Source organism: Eschrichtius robustus, chromosome 11, assembly GCF_028021215.1.
Source record: "Eschrichtius robustus isolate mEscRob2 chromosome 11, mEscRob2.pri, whole genome shotgun sequence".
NCBI classification, from domain to species: domain Eukaryota; kingdom Metazoa; phylum Chordata; class Mammalia; order Artiodactyla; family Eschrichtiidae; genus Eschrichtius; species Eschrichtius robustus.
In genome coordinates, this window is record NC_090834.1 from 65186871 (window position 1) to 65206011 (window position 19141).

General features: G+C 37.5%; 1 protein-coding gene across 1 annotated transcript in view; it reads left to right on the top strand.

The window, feature by feature from the left end:
• The window catches only part of NLRP14 (NLR family pyrin domain containing 14), a 34618-nt gene extending 16097 nt beyond the window's left edge, over window positions 1–18521 (top strand). Inside the window, 6 exon segments of the mRNA XM_068556096.1 lie at window positions 4279–4453; window positions 4876–5046; window positions 6525–6695; window positions 9039–9209; window positions 17352–17522; window positions 18386–18521. Coding sequence (XP_068412197.1) covers window positions 4279–4453; window positions 4876–5046; window positions 6525–6695; window positions 9039–9209; window positions 17352–17522; window positions 18386–18521 — 995 coding nt within the window.
• The last annotated feature ends 620 nt before the right edge of the window (window positions 18522–19141 follow it).

The window sequence follows — 19141 nt, forward strand, 5'->3', positions numbered from 1 at the left end:
TTTAGCTCATTTAAATTATACACCTAGATTTATATTTATATTCTTTTAAATATTAACATAATTATAAAGCAGAAACTAACACACCATTGTAAAGCAATTATACTCCATTAAAGATGTTTAAAAAAAATAATAAATATTAGCATAAGTAATGATTATTTGACCTATAAGGGAACTGTAAGAGATTTAGGAAATTCTTTAGTTTAGACTTATTGTTAAAGAAATGCAAAGCCTTATGTGATCTAAGAAAACATGTGTGCATTTTTATTTCTCACTTTAGTAATCAGGGAGAAGTCCCATAGCCATTTTAGGTCTCAAATTTTAGACCACGTTAATTTATCTAATGATTTACCTTGCTTTAGAACAGGCCCGTGAAGCCTGTGTTATTAATGTAAAAGCTCTTTCTCTTGTGAGCATCATTCCTCTGGCACCTGTGGTGCATTCGGCCCATACATGGGGAACACATAACTTCTGCAACCATACTGCTTTAGCAACAACTCCATTCTGCCATATCGCAATGTCTAGTTCATATCAGAAAAATAATCTCACACTCAACAACAAGAAATTCTTGGACAACCTGAAAATTAAGCAGCAGGCATTTTTAGAAAAGAAAAATATATTCAGACAGCTGTTCTGAATATAATAAGAACAATAAAATCAATCAATAAGAACAACAAAAAAATAAAAATTATAATGTGCTTACTTTGAAGGGGCTTTGGAAATTTTCAGCCCAGGGCCTCGTTTTAGTAGCAATATTAAGAGATTATAGGGCTGGTTCTCCAATAGGACCCAAAAGTAAGTTAATGTATCTCCTCTGTTTCGCTGGTTCATATTTAGGCATAAGTATGGAGCCACAAGCTGGAGCTCAGCTCTCAGCTTCCCTTTTGATTGAGTCACTGGTGGTTGATGTTACATATTAATATAAACGAGACAGGACCTTCAAACTCTAGAAGAAGAAGAATTATATATATATTTTTATTACCTTAATGCATGTGAGAGGAGAGTAGTGATGATCTTTTTTTCTGCTTTAACAAAATTCTTTCAATATTTGTAACATTTAGGAATTCCAAAATATCAATTTGAATATTGCAAGAGAGACACATTTTTATGTAAGACAATCAAAATTACAGACTTAAAAGCACTTAAGGGTTGTTTTCACAAGACATAGCAACAATTTCTAAGGTCCAGATATCTTGTAAGATTCCCTTGTTACGATAAAACAATAAAACACAGCAAAAATGTTCTTACAAAATATTTTCTGACTTGTAATACCATCTGCTTTTCTTTGCAGATGCAAGGGAAAGAGGGAACATTTTCTTTTTATGAGGCTGAGATTTCATTCATAAAGCATTAGGAGGTCCATAGCTGAAATTCTATTAATTGGCACGAAGAACAGAAGAGAGTTTGAGAAACTCAAACTTATAATATGGAAAGGATAAGAGCAAAATAGATTATGAACAAAGGGACTCTGGGGCATGTACTGTTTATATCTCCAGTTAGAAGCATTTTTTAATGTTTTCAGTACCACTACTATTTCTTGATTCACAAATGAGCTACATTTTGTTTCATTTTTGTTTTGTGTCCAGGTATGTTGGAACATTTGCAAGTTATAGTGCCTGTTTTTAATTGGTGATTTTTAGTTATTACTCTTCAGGGTCCCACCCCCCCCCAAATATATCTTGATCAAATTCAAAAGGATTACAGCATTTAAAATACCCTTATGTAAGGCAATACATTTAGTATACCTCGATCATACAACTTCCAGTATGTCCATTTAATCTAGGATTACAAGGGCTAAATAGTTTACCCTTTGAACTCTTTCAAAACTTTTCTGACTTTTTATCATGGCAACACATGAATACAATTATTTAGACTTAATTCTGTACACTTAATTTTTAGTCAATGTATACTGCTAGTTTTTGGTTTTGTTTTCTTAAACTCACCTTTCCCACTGTATAAAATCTTAATTTTGATTCATTGCATGATTGGCTGGTACAATTTTAAACTAACATTTTCATGCAGTGTGTGTGAATGATACATTTTATGACTTCCTTTATGTCCTTTGATTGCCTTCACAGATGAATGACGTATCTTGGTCTTAGGCCTCCACTCTGTTCTTCACACTTTGACTTTGTTACATTACTTTTTTCTAGTGTTCTAAAGAGAAGTCTAAGGATAACCTGACACTTCAACCCCTTAGCTCCCTCCAACCTTCCCAGACTTTCTCACTAGTGTTCTCAGGATTTTTTAAAATTACTTTTACATTTTATTACTTTTGATCTGCGGGAAGCCTTTCTTTTTTCCCCTCAGAAATGATTTCTTTAAATTGGTTTTTTAAAATGACGTCAGGGCTCACTCTCTTGCACGTGCTGTCTCTGTCTCTCCTTTTTAAGAGCATCTAATAGTCATTGGTTGTAGCTCTGTTCCTATATAACTCTTACTTATTTTTTGTCCTCTGAATCTTTTCCCCCTTCCTTCTTGGGGAGTTTCGCATATTTATTTATATTGATTTTGCTCTTTATTGCTTCAAATTCAGATTTCAGTTCTCTATTGGTTTTTTTGTTTTGTTTTGTTTTGTTTTGACTTTTTTTTTTTTGGCTGCTCCATGAGGTATGCGGGATCTTAATTCCCCAACCAGGGATCGAACCTGTGCCCCTTGCGGTGGAAGCATGGAATCCTAACCAGTTGACCTCTAGGGAATTCCCCTGATCTCCACTTCTGATGTGGTATTCTTGTTTCACAGAGTCTGCATCTTCCTATACATTTAAAATGGAAAGGAAGCCTTTCTAAGCACTTTCTTCTGTTTCCTAGTTTTCTGGTTTTTATACATGTGCTTATTTTCTGTCCCTTAGTGTAATGTTTTCTTTCTGTTAAGCTTTAATATTTTATCCACAGGTCCCATAATATTGGAGTCTCTTTTCTGTCTAGAAGAGCTCTATCCAAACATAGTTTATAAGATTTCCCTTGTTTCCCTACTTGCCTGCCTGGCTGCTGATATAATACCCTTTTGTATTAATCTGCTCAGGCTCCCATAACAGAATACCCAAAATAGCACAGACTTAAACAACATAAATTTATTTCTCACAGTTCTGGAAGCTGGAAGGTCAAGATCAGGGTGTTGGCAGGGTTGGTTTCTGGTGAGGCCTCTCTCCCTGGCTTGTAGATGGCTGCCTTCTCATTGTGCCCTCACGTGGCCTTTTTGTGTGTGTGCTCACTCCTGGTGTCTCTTCCTCCCCTTATGAGGACATCACTCCTATTGGATTAGGGGTCCACTCTTACAACCTCATTAACCTTAATTACCTCCTTAGAGGCCCTGTCTCTAAATACTGTCACACTGGGCTGGGGGTAGGGCTTCAACATTACAAATTTGGGGAACAATTCAGTCCATAACAACTTTTCAAAGCAAGGTGAGGTTTTCAGCCTTGAGCCATGTTCTAGGTCATCCACTGAGGTCTAATTCTGGACTGAGGAGGGAGTTTCTCCTGTTCCTACTTCTCTATACCCTGATTTTGATGTAGAGAACCAATTCTCAAGGGACTCAAGTTGATAAGGCCTTGATTAGTGGGAGTAACTGGAACAATTCCAAGTTCCAGGAATGCTGCTGCCTGACTCTTCTTACAAATAGCTGATATTAGTCCCAGCCACAGTCAAAGCCCAAGTCATCCCTAAATATGAGTCTCTAAAAATAGGGGCTCTACATGCACTTCTTATTTTCTTCTTCTGTTTCCCTTCCTCTTTTACTTTATTTTTAGAAACCATTTTATTTTATTTCTGATTTACTTCTTGTTTTCACTGTTAAGGACAGGGTTCCTCAGAAAACATAGGTTGGCTCCCATGAAGAAATGAGCCATTGGCAGACAGTTTTGTGGTTGTCACAGCCTTTGCCTCTGATTTCCTGCCCGTCTCTATTCTGTTTCAGAAGTCAAAGAATGCAAGGATACAGCCATCCTCCAGTACACCTTCTTCCAAGTTGTAGTTAAAGGAAATTTCTCCCAGATTAAAAAAAGATTATAATTTAAAGATATTTTTAAATGCTTTCATACATATTTTGTGGGGGAACTGGGGAGGTGGGGATGGAAGAGACAAGCTTCCTACCCTCCCCTTCCTAACTCTCTATCAGAGCCCTGTGCTTTAGTTAAATCATTCTCATTCTATGTAGGAAAGCTGGATTTTCAGAACAAATCCCAAAGACTGGGAAACCACACCCTCTGGCTGGGTGAGTGGGGGTTATAATTATTCTCTGAGGAGTGGTCGTTTCTATTTTTCTGTATTGTTTTCCAGCTTGGAATCAATCCTGCGACCTAACTATGGTTTGTTGCCTAAATATCTCTAAGACTTTCGTCAGAAGCCAAAGCCTGTTATCTCTGAATCTATCAACTAATAATCTCTTGGATGACGGAATGAAGCTGTTGTGTGAGGCCATAATGCATCCAAAGTGTAACCTAGAGAGATTATCGTGAGTCTTTCCGTATTATTTTCTATAGAGTCATTTTGTTCAGTCTTGTGTAGCTTAATTATGACCTGAATGGGGAAACTGCTTGGGTCCTGACATTAATTGGCTCATTCATCAATCCTGCAATACCTCCTCCTTTTCTTCTTCTACCTCCCTTCCTCTTTCACTTGACTTGTAGACATTTCTTTACGATTGACATCTTATTTTCATTCTTTTCTAGGCTTATCCTCTCTCCTCCTATGTTTTGTTTCATCATACCCTGTCCATAGCTCCAATGGAATTCATGATTTAAGTAGGTTTGATGAGGTTGCTTCTATAGTAGAGATATAGGGGTTGTGAGTACCAGCTAACTTCCCCGTGAAGGAGAAGAGAAGGATGCACTTTGGGAATTGACTGATCCCTCCCCATCTGTCTTTCTCCTTCGGCTTAGAAAGCTGTGGGCTCTCGGTAGCTGGTTGTGAGGATCTCTCTTTGGCTCTCACCAGCAATAAAAGGCTGACACATTTATGCTTGGAGGACAATGTCTTGGGAGATAGTGGAGTAAAGCTTATGAGTGATGCCTTGAAACATCCACCGTGCACTCTACAGAGCCTTGTGTGAGTGTCTGCTAGTTTTCATCCTTCCAATATAATACATATTTTGAAATATATTGAAACTGGGAAAATATTATGGACATATATCCCTTGCTTTTTCCCTAGAATCTTTAACGATAATGAAGATGATGAGGATGATGATATTAATAATTGCCATTTATTTTGTCCTTACTTTGTGCTGGGCCCTGCGCAAAATTTGTTTAACCTGAACAGAAGTACCTATTGGTGTCAGATTGGCCACCTGAGTTCTAAGTGCCTCACTGAACAGGTGAGGAATGTGAGGCTTAGAAAGATTATGCAGCTTTCATAATGCTTACAAGAAAATGATGGATTTAGGACTAAAGTCCACCCATCCAACTCTATATTCTGGGCTCTGAACAGGTAAATATATATCTATACCATTAAACAAAAACCATTAAATGCATTATGTGGTATGGCTGGATCATGGTGTGATTATACTGTTCGTTGCTGTTAGGTTAACTTCCTAGACATGGAATTGATGAGTCAGAATTTTTTATTTTGTCAGATATGGTTAAACTGCCTCCAGATAGATTGTGTACATATCTTCACTTTGTATCTACAAGCTTCTTTATCAATATTAATTAGATAGTTGAAAATAACTTTAAAAATGATTTGATGTTGAACATCTTTTCGAATGTTTTTGGCCTCTAGTATTCAAGGAATTGCCTCTTCATAAGGCTCAGTTTTCTCCTGGATGTTTTCTGTTATATGTGTTATGGTATTAATATCACATATACATTGTTACTATTATTTTTTATATATTGTAAATAACTTACCTAGCATGTTGCTGTATTTCTAACTTTCTTTATGGTCATTTTTTAGGATATAGATGTTTACAACTTTTGTGTAGTCAAATTATGACTCCTCATGACTTCTAGGAGTTTTTTCATAATTGGAAATACCTTTTTTTTTTAAAAAAATACCCCACTTATGTCATCTTTTGCATATTCTTTATGACTTAATTTTTAATATTTAAATTTAAATTATTCCAAATTTATTTTGTTATAAGGCTTAAACTTACTTTCCCCTGTATATTAGATCTATTGTCCCCAAATCATTTATGGCATAATGTATCTTTTCCCTTCTGATTGGAAATGCCACTTTTATTATGTACGAGAAGTCCTTAGTTAATTATGATTACTCCATTTGCCTGCTCCTGTGCTCCATAGAGCTACTTCTGCAGTAGGATACTATATTTATGTACAGTGTAAGGAAGTTAACATATTATTTATAGTAAGGAAAATTCTGAAGAACAAGAATCCAGTTTGTAGCCCAATTTGGCGCAAACCTAAGGATCCCAAGTGAGACAGCCAAAGAGGCAATGGCGGAAGAGGGCATTTCATCTGACATGGAGTGCTGTCAAGTAAATATGGGATTGTAACATGAAATCTCTTCAAAGATATAAATCTCTAGGCAGTAGAGCAGTGATTCCATCTTTCCTTACATTGTCCTTCCCACAGGCTGAGGCGTTGCCATTTCACTTCACTCAGCAGTGAATCTCTCTCAACCTCCCTCCTACGCAACAAGAGCCTGACGCATCTGGATCTGGGGTCAAACTGCCTACAAGATGATGGAGTAAAGTTCCTGTGTGATGTCTTTCGGCATCCAAGCTGCAATCTCCAAGACCTGGAGTAGGTGTTCTGTGACCTTACTTTTGTGTAGCTTTATGTACTGTGAGGGCAGGGGAGATGCGGAAAGAAAGGCTGGGAGCAAAGTATTTGTCAGAGAAAAGAATACACAGCTGATTCCCTCTCTCTCATTCTGCCTGAGACAAGCTGGGGAAGTCTATTCGTCAGATTTTTCTAAAACAATTACTACAGTAATTACAGTCAACTTCCCTCATTCCCTCGGGTAAGGAGGACCAGAGATGACAGGCGGAACGGTAGCCATTGCATTTTTCCCTTGGTTGTGCTCCAGGGAGTCTACTGTGTGTCTTCTACCTTACATCCGTGAAGCTGAAATTGTGCTCTACTAGTTTTTCTTTCTTAAACTCAGGTTTATAATTAGGTCACCTTTGAGAGAAACTGGGAATGAAATTTTTAAAAATATCCAACAATCCAGTCATTCTTAAACAGCAACCATTTTTATTCCTATTATGTTCTCCCTTGCTCTGGGAGTGGGTAGACATACATGTGCATGATATGTGTATATGTAATTGTGATTACTGTGTAGACATGACTTTGAGGTTTCCTTTTCACATGATAGTATTTCAGAAACACATTTAAATACTTACATACAATTATCTGATTATTTTAATGGCTACATGATGTTTAATATTTCATTAGGTAAATATTGTGGCTCGAGTGAAGCAAGATAGAAGTGCCGCTTAGAAATCTCACTTTCCCACTAGGGCCTCCCATGGGACTAGTAGCCTGGGTGAGTCATTAAGGGTCTAAGCCCAACATTGTTTTTCTAGAACGATAAACTGATGATCAGTGGTATACCCAGAAGTGTTTGGCCTGACTGGACTGACTCATGATAACCAAATTTCCAAATGAGTTTAATAGTTGATTGTCACATCTGTAAACACTAAGGTGGTTGAACTCTTGGATCCAATAAGCACCTGTACTTCCTCTGGGAAAATGTATATGATATGGGTTACAATGTGATTCTCTGGTTTCCTTGATTATTATTCAACTAGAAGACATTTTACTTAATGGAGTTTATCATTAAATCCAGTGCCTTGGGACTTCCCTGGTAGTCCAGTGGCTAGGGCTCCACGCTCCCAGTGCAGGGGGCCCGGGTTCAATCCCTGGTCAGGGAACTAGATCCCACATGCATGCTGCAACTAAGAGTTTGCATGTCACCGCTAAAGATCCCACATGCTGCAACTAAAGATCCTGCATGCTGCAATAAAGATGGAAGATTCCGCATGCCGCAGCTGAGACCCGGAGCAGCCAAATAAATAAATAAATAAATAAAAGATCATGCTGTGTATTTTAAAAAATAGATTAAAAAAATAAATCCAGTGCCTTCATTTCAGCTACAGAGATATAATTTCTAAGTGACCTTTGCACACAAGATGTTTGCTTAGCCTGCTTTTTCTCCTTAGCATTGCTGTAAACACATAGACAAATTTGTGCTTCCTTAGCTACTTTCATAGCCTCTGCAGGATGCCAATTCTCTCAACCAATATTTACAACAAATATGAGCTAGATGCTGAGGGGGCTAAAGGTTATCTCTGAGGTTATGCTCTTGTCCTAAGGTAACTCACAAAGTGCAGATGGCAGGGAAATAAATATAAAGCCAACTATATATAGATTCCATATGTTGTTAAAAGGATATGGCAAAAGTCCCAAGGAGCAAGGAATGGGACAGAAGAAACTGAGTTACTTTAGTCTTGAAAGATAAAGAGGATTTTGTTATGTGCAGATATTCTAAGCAGAAGGAAAGAAGAGAGAAGAAAGGGGGAATGCAGATAGATGTGATATATTTGGGGGGAAAATGGATGTGTATGGTTGGAAAATAGGGTGGGAACAAAGTATGGAAAGAGAACACAAGGCCAGATTGTGAATGCTCTTGAATGCCCTACAAAGGACTTGAAGGAAATACCTTTTTGTATGAAGCTTCTTTCTTCTTCAGAAATATGACTTTTAGATTCCTGGACAGCATTTTTATTTCAAAAATATATTAGCAACTGAAGGCATAGAGATCTGTGAGTTCCTTGGGAAAGTTATATCCATTTTTTTTTTTTTTGGTATTGGTAGAAATAAGTGTTTATACCCTTGATTTGGGAAGCTTACTAGAAAACAACCTATTTGTGAGAGAAGGCAGTTTTACCTGCTGGCTTTTTTCCTGCTCATTAAGAAATCTCATCTGTTTTTACTAGTAATGTTAGACCTTCCTATGTGCACCCTAGGTTATAGATAGAAAAGGCTCAGAAAAAAGGCTCAAATACCTGGGCGTCTCTCCTAGGAATAAACTAATAAAGCCTCACAACTGAAGATCTCACTTCTCTTTTTTATTTCTCACAGATTGATGGGCTGTGTTCTCATTAATGCATGTTGTCTGGATCTGGCTTCTGCTATTTTAAACAACCCAAACCTGCAGAGCCTGGACCTTGGGAACAATGACTTGCAGGATGATGGAGTAAGAATTCTGTTTGAGGCTTTGAGACATCCAAACTGCAATATTCAGAGGCTTGGGTGAGTTCAGTTTTCCATGAGGAAAATGATACCTATTTGGTGGCTTATACAGCTAGAAGAAATTTAGTATATGGAGAGACGATGAAAAATAAATGGGGCTAGAAGGTAAGTTATTCTCAGAAATGAGAATCTGAATTTCATATATACGGATCAGTATATTACATGTTATTAGTATAGAAGCCATATTTCACATTTCCTTGTGTCCCCCTTAGTACTTTGGACAGGGTATGTATTAAGTAAATAGCACTTAATTTAGGTCTTTTGTGTTCTGTCATCCTTAGATATTCCATCTGTCCTTGAATTAATTTTTCTTATTAAATCAAAGGTTTTACTAATCATTTTCTATCTGGAAAAACGCTGTCTATGGTCTCAAGGAACTTGCAATCTAATAAAATCTCGTCCTATGTTCTGAGTACTTTTTATGTTCAATAATGTATTGTTTAGATTTTTATTTTCTTTTTAAATCTTGAACTGATTGATATTGGCTAGTACATTTTTACTTATACAGCATGAATTATTGACCTCTGGGTCAAGAATTTTGCTCTACATGTGGGAAGCCTAGACACTATGATACGTCTTCCTGGCTCTTCCAAGAAAGTACTGCTTTTCTGTGTTTCCATTGTCAATTTATATATGTATTTTTCACAATTATGATGTAACTTTGGGGTCTGAATTTTAATTTTATTCTGCTTGTAACCTAATAAGTTAGCCTATTACTGTTTAATGGATGCTGGCAGGAGATGTAGAATCCTATCAGAGACAGAGGACTTCATTACTCAGAGTATAGCCCCGTAAGCATTGGGCATGTTTGTGTCAGTTTCCTGAGTGCCCCAGGTCCCACAGGGTCGATGTGGAAGACTTGGATGGATGCCTCCACGTGCAGTGGGTTGCATTCCAGGAGAGGAACATTGAGTTTGGGGAACTCACCATTTTATAGCAAGCAGTGAGCAAGCCTGCCCTTTGTCCTGGAGGGAGACATTTCTTCATCCCTCAAGGTTGCTCACTGCACACATATCCTAGGAAACAGCCAGGTAAAGTATTGTCAGGGCCTTGCATTTTTGTCAGTACAACTTGTGGGAGAGTGAAATACCCGTGGAAGAATGTCTCCCCAAAATATCCAACACTTTTCCGACACAGTACAGTCTTCGCTTCTGGTGAATTTTCACGTGGATAAGCCACTCCACTGGCCACTCTTGATTAGTCTGACCAACAGAAGCTGGGACTAAATTTGTTCAGTTTGTCTCATGTGACATTTAATTAAGGCCACTATCAACAGGACTTCAAGCACAGGATGAGGCCAAATTGCAGTATTGATTTAAACCATGCCCCAGGGTCCTGGGCTCAGCAGCTGAATAACAACAGGAGGAACAATGGGTCTGATTCTCCATTACGACTCATGAAAGGGAATTTAGAATGACCTGCTGCTCTTGGTGTCATTGGCAATAAATAAAGGAGGCAAAAGATGGGCCAAAAGCAACCCCTTGCCTGTTAAAGAGCCATTCAGTGGTCTACACTTCCCCACATGCAAACACATAACCTGAAGGTGCACAGGTCGCTCCAGTGTGGGGTTTGTTGTTATATTTGATTTGGGTCACCGTTACCTTGATTTGGTTATATCAGGTGGGCAGTGCCACTGAGTAGTTACAACTGCTTTGTTTGCCATATGTGACACAACCCACAGCTGTTCCCAGCATCAAGAGAATTTTATGAATTTGTATCAGTCAGACTGAAACAAAGTCATACTGTGTCTATACACATGAGACGGTCCACATTTGGGGTCTGCCATTGATGGCCTCAAGCACAACAGAATAGCTCAGGGCCTGCCATGTCTATGTGAGATTTTCCATTCTCATAGCATGTGGACAGCATGACAACTGGGCAGTGGGTCAGGTTGCCAGCCGCAGCTGCTGCTTGACTCAAGCAGACCACATAATTATTTTGCCAGGCAGTAGTGTTGGATCTAGGGTGAAAAAGAGAGCCTTAGTTGTTCTCCCCACTCCCTGAACCTCCCAGGTTCTAAGGTGTTCCTTTCCCACGTATTAGTGTTGCTAGTCTTCCCCCCAGCCATGAAGTCAGTGTGTCCCATCCCAGTGTCTATAACTTCACTTTTTCTCTAATCATCTGCCACTGGCACCCAGGCCTTCAGTCCAGAGGAATCAGGTGGGAAAGGGACAAAAGCAATTTTACAACATTTATAGAAACCCATTACATCCCACGTCTTGGCTTGTAGGGGGAGTTGTCCAGCATTGTACTCAACCAAATGCTCATTATCCTCATGACCTAGGGCCTTGTCAATCCAAAAGAGAATCCAGGTATCTGATCTGAATGAAGTCTGAATCCCAAAGGCCCTTTTTGGCTGGCCTGCCACCTGGAGGGTGTACCAATCAGGGTGGCCTGGAGTTGCTGTGAGGGAAAGAAAAGCATCATGCCGAGGAATGGTCAGGATACAATCCTGAAACTTCAAAATAGTTTTTTATAGAACCTTCTCTCCCTTTCATCCTAATCATTACCCAGGAGGTGGCCAAAAAGAGATGAGGCATTTCAGGGGATAGCCACATTTCATGACCAAACTGCCCCAGTAAGGAATGTAGACCAGGAGTTGGTGAGGGAGGTACAGTCAGTAATCTTTTTGATTTAATTTTGAGGGGCCGGTCCAGAGATTTTTTGCATATTTGAAACTGTCTTAGTTTTCTGTGAACTTGAGTCGCAGCTTGGTTGTGTTCATCATATTTTGGTTATGCTCTCAGAGTTCTGCAGAGTCTGTTCCCTGCTAGCATTTACTCTAGTTGTAGAAAAGTCTGAAACCAGCTGATTCTTCCCCTTCAATATCCTTACTGTTTAAAAAGAATTTTTTTTTTTTTTTGGCCTGTATGTCCTTAGAATTTCTTCTTTGGCCCAATAATTTGTCTTGTGTTGAATTTTCTTTATCAATATTTTTTCTCATATGCCATTTAAGTCTGAAGAGTGTGCTCTTTTTTTGGTAGGGTTTCCTATCTTTAGATTCTGCTTATCTATTTGTCTAATTTTTTTTCAACATGCTTATGTTGGATCTCTTTTGTCTGTATTCCTTATCCGTAATTTTCTTTAATCTTTTAAAACTCATTCTTCTTTTGCTGGATTTTTCTAACTCATCCTACATATTCCTAAGTGTATTTTTAGCAGTTGTGACTTCTTTTTGCTTCTTTTAATGTGACCTTCGTTCTATAATTTTTATTTTTCTCTTCTGTTACTTTTAAGCTCTGCCAAATTATATTTTAAGCATTTTCTTTATAAAATACAGAAAAATAAATAAAACTAATATTAAAAAAAAAGCAAACATGTATATAATCACACTCAGATTAGGAAATCGAATTTTCCCAGTAAACTAAATTCCCCTCAATCATCCCTCCCAAATCACAGCCTCTCTCCTCTTCAAGCAGTAAACATCATCTTGACTTTTACAGCAGTAATTTTTGTGTTTTCCTTTACAGTGAACCATAATATATGTAATCATAAACAATATACTTGAAGTTTGCTTGATTTTGAACTTTATATACAGGGAATCATACTTTATGTATTCTTTTGTGTTATGATTTTCTTTTTGCTTAATGTTATGACTTTAAGAGTCCCCCGGTTGTTTCATGTGGCTGTTTTTATTCATTTTTATTGCTGTAAAAGATTCCAGTGAATGACCATATGATAAACTGTTGCTATCCTGAAACAAATAGACTGCCAGATATTTCTCTGGCAAAAATAGGTTTATTCGGGATCAGCAGAGAATTGTAATTTGGGGACTGTAAACATGATGGGCCATGTGCAAGTCTCCACGTGGCAAGGAAAGCAGAATGCGTTTATAGAGAGGAAAAGGAAGCTGGAAGGGCTACAGTAAACTAAGAGTCCATGGCTTTTCTCTGGCTAAGTCCTTGCCAGCGAAGTCCTTCTTCCAGTTGGGCTCTGCTATCTTTGCAGGGTGTGAGAGCTCCCTCTTCTGGTCTCCCAACTCTATTTAATCGAGGTTTCTGTTTATTAGTTCTCCTCTACTATAGAACCATTCTATTGTTGGTGGACTTTTGGGTTGTTTTCATTTTTTTTCTTTAATGATTAGTGCTGCTATGAGTATTTTAATACATGAATTGTGAGACGTGTACACATTTATCTAGGGTAAATAACTGAGTGGAATTGTTGTATCATGGGGAAAATCCCCAAGGATTGTACCAATTTATTCTACCACTGGCAGTGTGTAAGAGTTCCTGTTGCACTCTATTGTCAATTTTGTCAGACTCAATTTTTTAAATCTTAGCCAGTCGGGTGTGGTTTTAGCATATGGTTGTGTAGGACTGAATTTATTTCTTCCTTGAACTTTGTAGAAATTTCTGGTGAAGCTATATGATCTGGAGTTCCCTTTTTGTGGAGAGTTTTTTGACTTCTCACTCAATTTTTAAATAATTATATATTTATGTAGGTTTTCTCTTACTGAGTAATTTTTGGTAAGTGATATTATTCCTGTGATTTTATCCATTTCAGCTGAATTTTAAAACTTACTGGCAAGTGTCTAGTGTTATTATATTATTATCTGCTTAATTTCTAAATCATCTCTAGTGTTTAGATAGCTAGTCATGTTTCATTAATTATTATTTTATTTCTTCTACTTTTGTTGTTTATTTTACCATTATTTTTCTAAATTCTTGAGTTGGATGCTTAGCTCATAAATATTTCCTTCTTTTCTAACAGGCTTCAGGTTATGATTTTCCTTCAAATCACTGCATTAACTTCACCAGACAAGTTTTGATATTATCTGTAGTGTTTTCTTATTTTGAGTCTAAAATATTTAACTTCCCTTATGATTTTTTCTTCAACCCATGGATTATTCTAAAGTGTACTCCTTAATTTTCGAACATAAGAGGGGTTTCTTATTATCTTTTTATATTTAATCTCTAGCACTGTAGTTTGAGAACATACTATGCATGATTTAAATTTTTAAAAATTTGTTGACATTTGTTTCATGGCCCATATATAGTCAGTTTTTATATGTGTTCCAAAGTGTGCTTAAAAAGAATATGAAGAGTTGTGGGTTACAGTATTTTGTATCAGTTAAGATTGTTAATTCTGTTGTTCAAATCATCTGGTACTTTTAGTGATTTTTTTTCCAGATAATTCGATTATTGTGAAAAATATGTTAAAATCTCTGTTATAATTACAGATTTGTGTATTTCACTTTGTAGTTCTGTTAGTTTTTATTTTCTATATTTTGAGACTTATTAGCGACTGCAAATTTAGAATGATTATGTTTCCTGATGAATTCTTGATAACCTTTTATGTCTTATAATGCTTTTAACCCTAAGGTTTATTTTGTGTGATATTTATGTACCTTGTGTCATAATTAGTGATATTGTTGCTCCACCACATTAATGTGTATTCCATGTGGGCAGTAACTGAAAAATATGTCTATATACTCAGCACTTATATAGGCACTCAAATGTTGAATGGCTAGATAAACAGAAGGTGAAAATTAAAATTAGTTGGTAGGGGGGATCATCGGGTCCAAAAGGTTGAGTTTAACATACTTCATCAGTTCATGGTATTATGTATATATTTTTTTAATTTATTTTTTTTATTGAAATATAGTTGATTTGCAGTGTTGTATTAATTTCTGCAGTACAGCAAAGTGACTCAGTTACACACATATATGCATTCCTTTTCGTGTTCTTTTCCATCATGATTTATCCCAGGATACCGAATATAGTGCCCTGTGCTATATACAGTAGGACGTTGTTGTTTATCCATTCTATATGTAATAGTTTGCATATACTAACCCAGAACTCCCAGTCCATCCCTCTCCCACCCTCCCTCCCCCTTGGCAACCACAAGTCTGTTCTCTATGTCTTTGAGTCTGTTTCTATTTTGTAGATAGGTTAATTCGTGCCATATTTTAGATTCTGCATATAAGTGATATCATATGGTACTTGTCTTTCTCTTTCTGACTTACTTCACTTAGTATGACAATCTCTAGGTCCATCTGTGTTGCTTCAAATGGCATTATTTCATTATCTTTTATGGCTGAGTAGTATTCCATTGTGTATATATACCACATCTTCTTTATCCATTCATCTGTTGATGGACATTTAGATTGCTTCCATGTCTTGGCTATTGTAAATAGTGCTGCTATGAACATAGGGGTGCATGTATCTTTTTGAATTATAGTTTTGTCTGGATATATGCCCAGGAGTGGGATTGCTGGATCATATGGTAATTCTATTTTTAGTTTTCTGAGCACCCTCTCTACTGTTTTCCATAGTAGCTCACCAATTTACACTCCCAAACCAACAGCATAGGAGGCTTCCCTTTTCTCCACACTCTCTTCAGCATTTGTTATTTGTAGAGTTTCTAATGATGGCCATTCTGACTGGTGTGAGATGGAACCTCACTGTAGTTTTCATTTGCATTTCTCTAATAATTAGCCATGATAAGCATCTTTTCATGTGCCTATTGGCCATCTATATGTCTTCTTTGGACAGATGTCTATTTAGGTCTTCTGCCCATTTTTCGATTGGGTTGTTTATTTTGTTGTTGTTGTATGTGCTGTTTGTATGTTTTGGAAATTAAGCCCTTGTTGGTCACATCGTTTGGAAATATTTTCTCCCATTCCATAGGTTGTCTTTTCATTTTTTAATGGTTTCCTTTGCTGTGCAAGAGCTTGTAAGTTTGATTAGGTCCCAGTTGTTTATTTTTGTTTTTATTTCTATTGCCTTGGGAGATTGACCTAAGAAAACAGTTGGTATGATTTACGTCAGAGAATGTTTTGCCTATGATCTCTTCTAGGAGTTTTATGGTGTCTTTTATATATTTAAGTCTTTAAGCTATTTTGAGTCTATCTTTGTGCATGGTGTGAGGATATGTTCTAACTTCATTGATTCACATTCAGCTGTCCAACTTTCCCAGCACCACTTGCTGAAAAGACCATCTTTTTCTCATTTTATATTCTTGCCCCCTTTGTCGAAGATTAATTGGCTGTAGGTGTGTGGGTTTATTTCTGGGCTCCCTATTCTGTTCCATGGATCCAGTTCATGGTATTATATTGTCTTTGGTTTATGCAAGGGCCTTCTATCAACTATTGGTTGGTTGAGTAGTTGGTTAATTTATATCCATTAACCATGTCCCCTTCTCACCTATAGGCAACTTACCTAATGTGTTTGAAATATGCCATAGAACTATATGTACCTTATAAAAGATGCAATGTTATTTTTAGATGTATGAATTTTTTGCATAAATGGCATGGTGCCATTTATATACCTTACCTTTTTTTCCCTTAATTTCTTTAAAATACACAGGACATTTTAAAAAAATATTAAAAATATTTCTTTTTCATATTCTTTTCCATTGTGGTTTATCACAGGATACTGACTATAGTTCCCTGTGCTATACAGTAGGACCTTGTTGTTTATCCATTCTATATATAATAGTTTGCACCTGCTAGTCCCAAACTCCCAATCCAACCGTCCCCCACCTCCCCTCCCCCTTGGCAGCCAAAGACTGTTCTCCATGTCTGTGAGTCTGTTTCTGTTTTGTAGATAAGTTCATTTGTGTCATATTTTAGATTCCACATATAAGTGATATCATATGGTATTTCTTTCTCTTTCTGGCTTACTTCACTTAGTATGATAATCTCTAGGTCCAACCATGTTGCTGCAAATGGCATTATTTCATTCTTTTTTATGGCCAAATAATATTCCATTGTATATATGTACCACATCTTCTTTATCCATTCCTCTGTCGATGGACATTTAGGTTGTTTCCATGTCTTGGTTATTGTATATCTTGCCTTTTAACACTCAATACCATATTTCTAAGATCTACTTATGTTGCTATATTTTTAATCCTATCCAAGAATTCAGTTGCTTCATAGTTTTCCTTAGTGTGCTTCCACATCTTATTTATTCCCTGGACCATAATTATGAATTTTTAATTCATGATATAGGAAGGGACATATTCAACCCATAAATATCTAGAAATAATACCATACTTATATTCCTTGACTTTACCCTATTTGTGCTCATTTTTTAAGCTTCTGGAGTTATCCCACACTCCCAGCTCACAGATCTCTTGTGTGCATGCCCTCTGTCATGGGATAAAGTTCATTTTATCTTTAGTCTCTCTTCCCTGAAGGTTGGAACACTGTGGTTTGATCTCTCTCTGTTGTCAGGATCTCTCCTCTCCTCTTAGCAGCGACCAAAAACTGATAAAAATAAGCCTGGCCCTGAATAACTTAGAGCATGAAGGAATTATGAAGTTATGTGAAGTCTTGAGGTCTCCTGAATGTAAATTACAGGTTCTAGGGTAAGTCTTCATTGGCTTCTCAGTGGAAAAGTTTCCTGGAATGAGGCATTTGGGGAGCCGCTTGTTAATGGCAAGACTCAGCATCAACCTGATTGTGGATCCTTGGGTGTTTTCCAGGCCTTTATTTGTTTTTCTCCCATAGAACACTGAATTTCAAGAGATGTACTGTAGCATAGTAAAGAGCCGAGAACTCTAGAGCCAGATTACGAGAGTTTGAACTCTGGCCCTGCCACTTACTAGATATTTGAATTTGCACTAGTCTCCAGTCTCTCTGTGTTTTGGTTTCCATATCTGTAAAATGGGTGGAATGATAATATATATCCATAGCATTATTGTGAGAATGGATCACCTGAGTCCATATAGGCAGTATTTAGAACAGTGGCTAGCATATAATAAACAATTAAAAAAAAAAGGGAGGGTGGTGCAGAAATTCCCTGGTGGTCCAGTGGTTAGGACTCTGTGCTTCTACTGCAGGGGACCCGGGTTCGATCCCGCAAGCCACGCAGCACGGCCAAAAAAAAACACCCCCAAAACAAAAACAAAAACAACAAACATATGTGTTGGCTGTTTTCATAATCATGATGAGTAGAAGTACTTTGCTTGAATAGGAAAAGGCTCTTGGCAGATCCTTTAAAATGTAATCTATTTTCTCTTTCTCTTTTATACTCCATTTTCCTTCAACTGCTGTATTTCCCTCAGTGTATCCCTGTTTCCTTTCCCACTACCCAGCCATGTTAATATTCTCTCTCTACTGACAGGTTTTTTTTCCCCCCCTGAAAATAATTCTCCAGAGAAAGTATAGGGCTGTGGGAAAATTGAGAGGTGTTTTTGTGGCAAGAAGAGGTGTTCCCTTGTCTTCTCAGGTTGTGCAGAGAGGCATTTGATGAGGAAGCCCGGAAGCTGCTGGAAGCTGTGGGGAGTAGCAATCCATGCCTAGTCATTAAGCAGGACTGTAATGATCATGAGGAAGAAGATGGTTCCTGGTGGCAGTGTTTCTGATTTGAAGAACCTGATGTTCCTTAACAAAGTAAAATAAAGACCTCGGAGTGACAAGGCCCAGGGCTCTTAGCTTTAGATACTCCATGCCCAGACATACTGCATGTGATGTCTGTCAGATATAGTTTAGTCACTTACCTGTAAAATGTCTGTTCTACTTCACACGGGAGCTAAGAGGCTAAAATAAAATGGAAAACACGAAGCTCTGTGAAAGGTGTAACATGTTAACTGAATGCAGAGTTTAAGAATTCCGATGTGAGAAGCTTAGAAATGAGACTAGAGAATGGGACCAGGGAAGATGATGCTAAAGCACCTTGTTTTCCTTTCTCTCCATTCCTGCCGCCATGGCTCTCTTCACAGCCTCGCCATCTGAGGCGTGTATTACTGAATGCTTCTCCGTGTGTGTCCTTGGGACCATTCAGGTCAAAATCACTTGGGCGTTTTCTTAAAATGCAGATTTCTGAGCCCCATACCAGACTTACTGATTCAGAATATCTGGGTGAGGTCCTAGAAACTGGCATTTTTAATAATTTCCCAGGCAATTCTTCGGTACATTAATATTTAAGAATCAGTAGAAATGGGAGTCCACTTCGGCAGTGAACATTTTCTGTAGCCTATTGTGA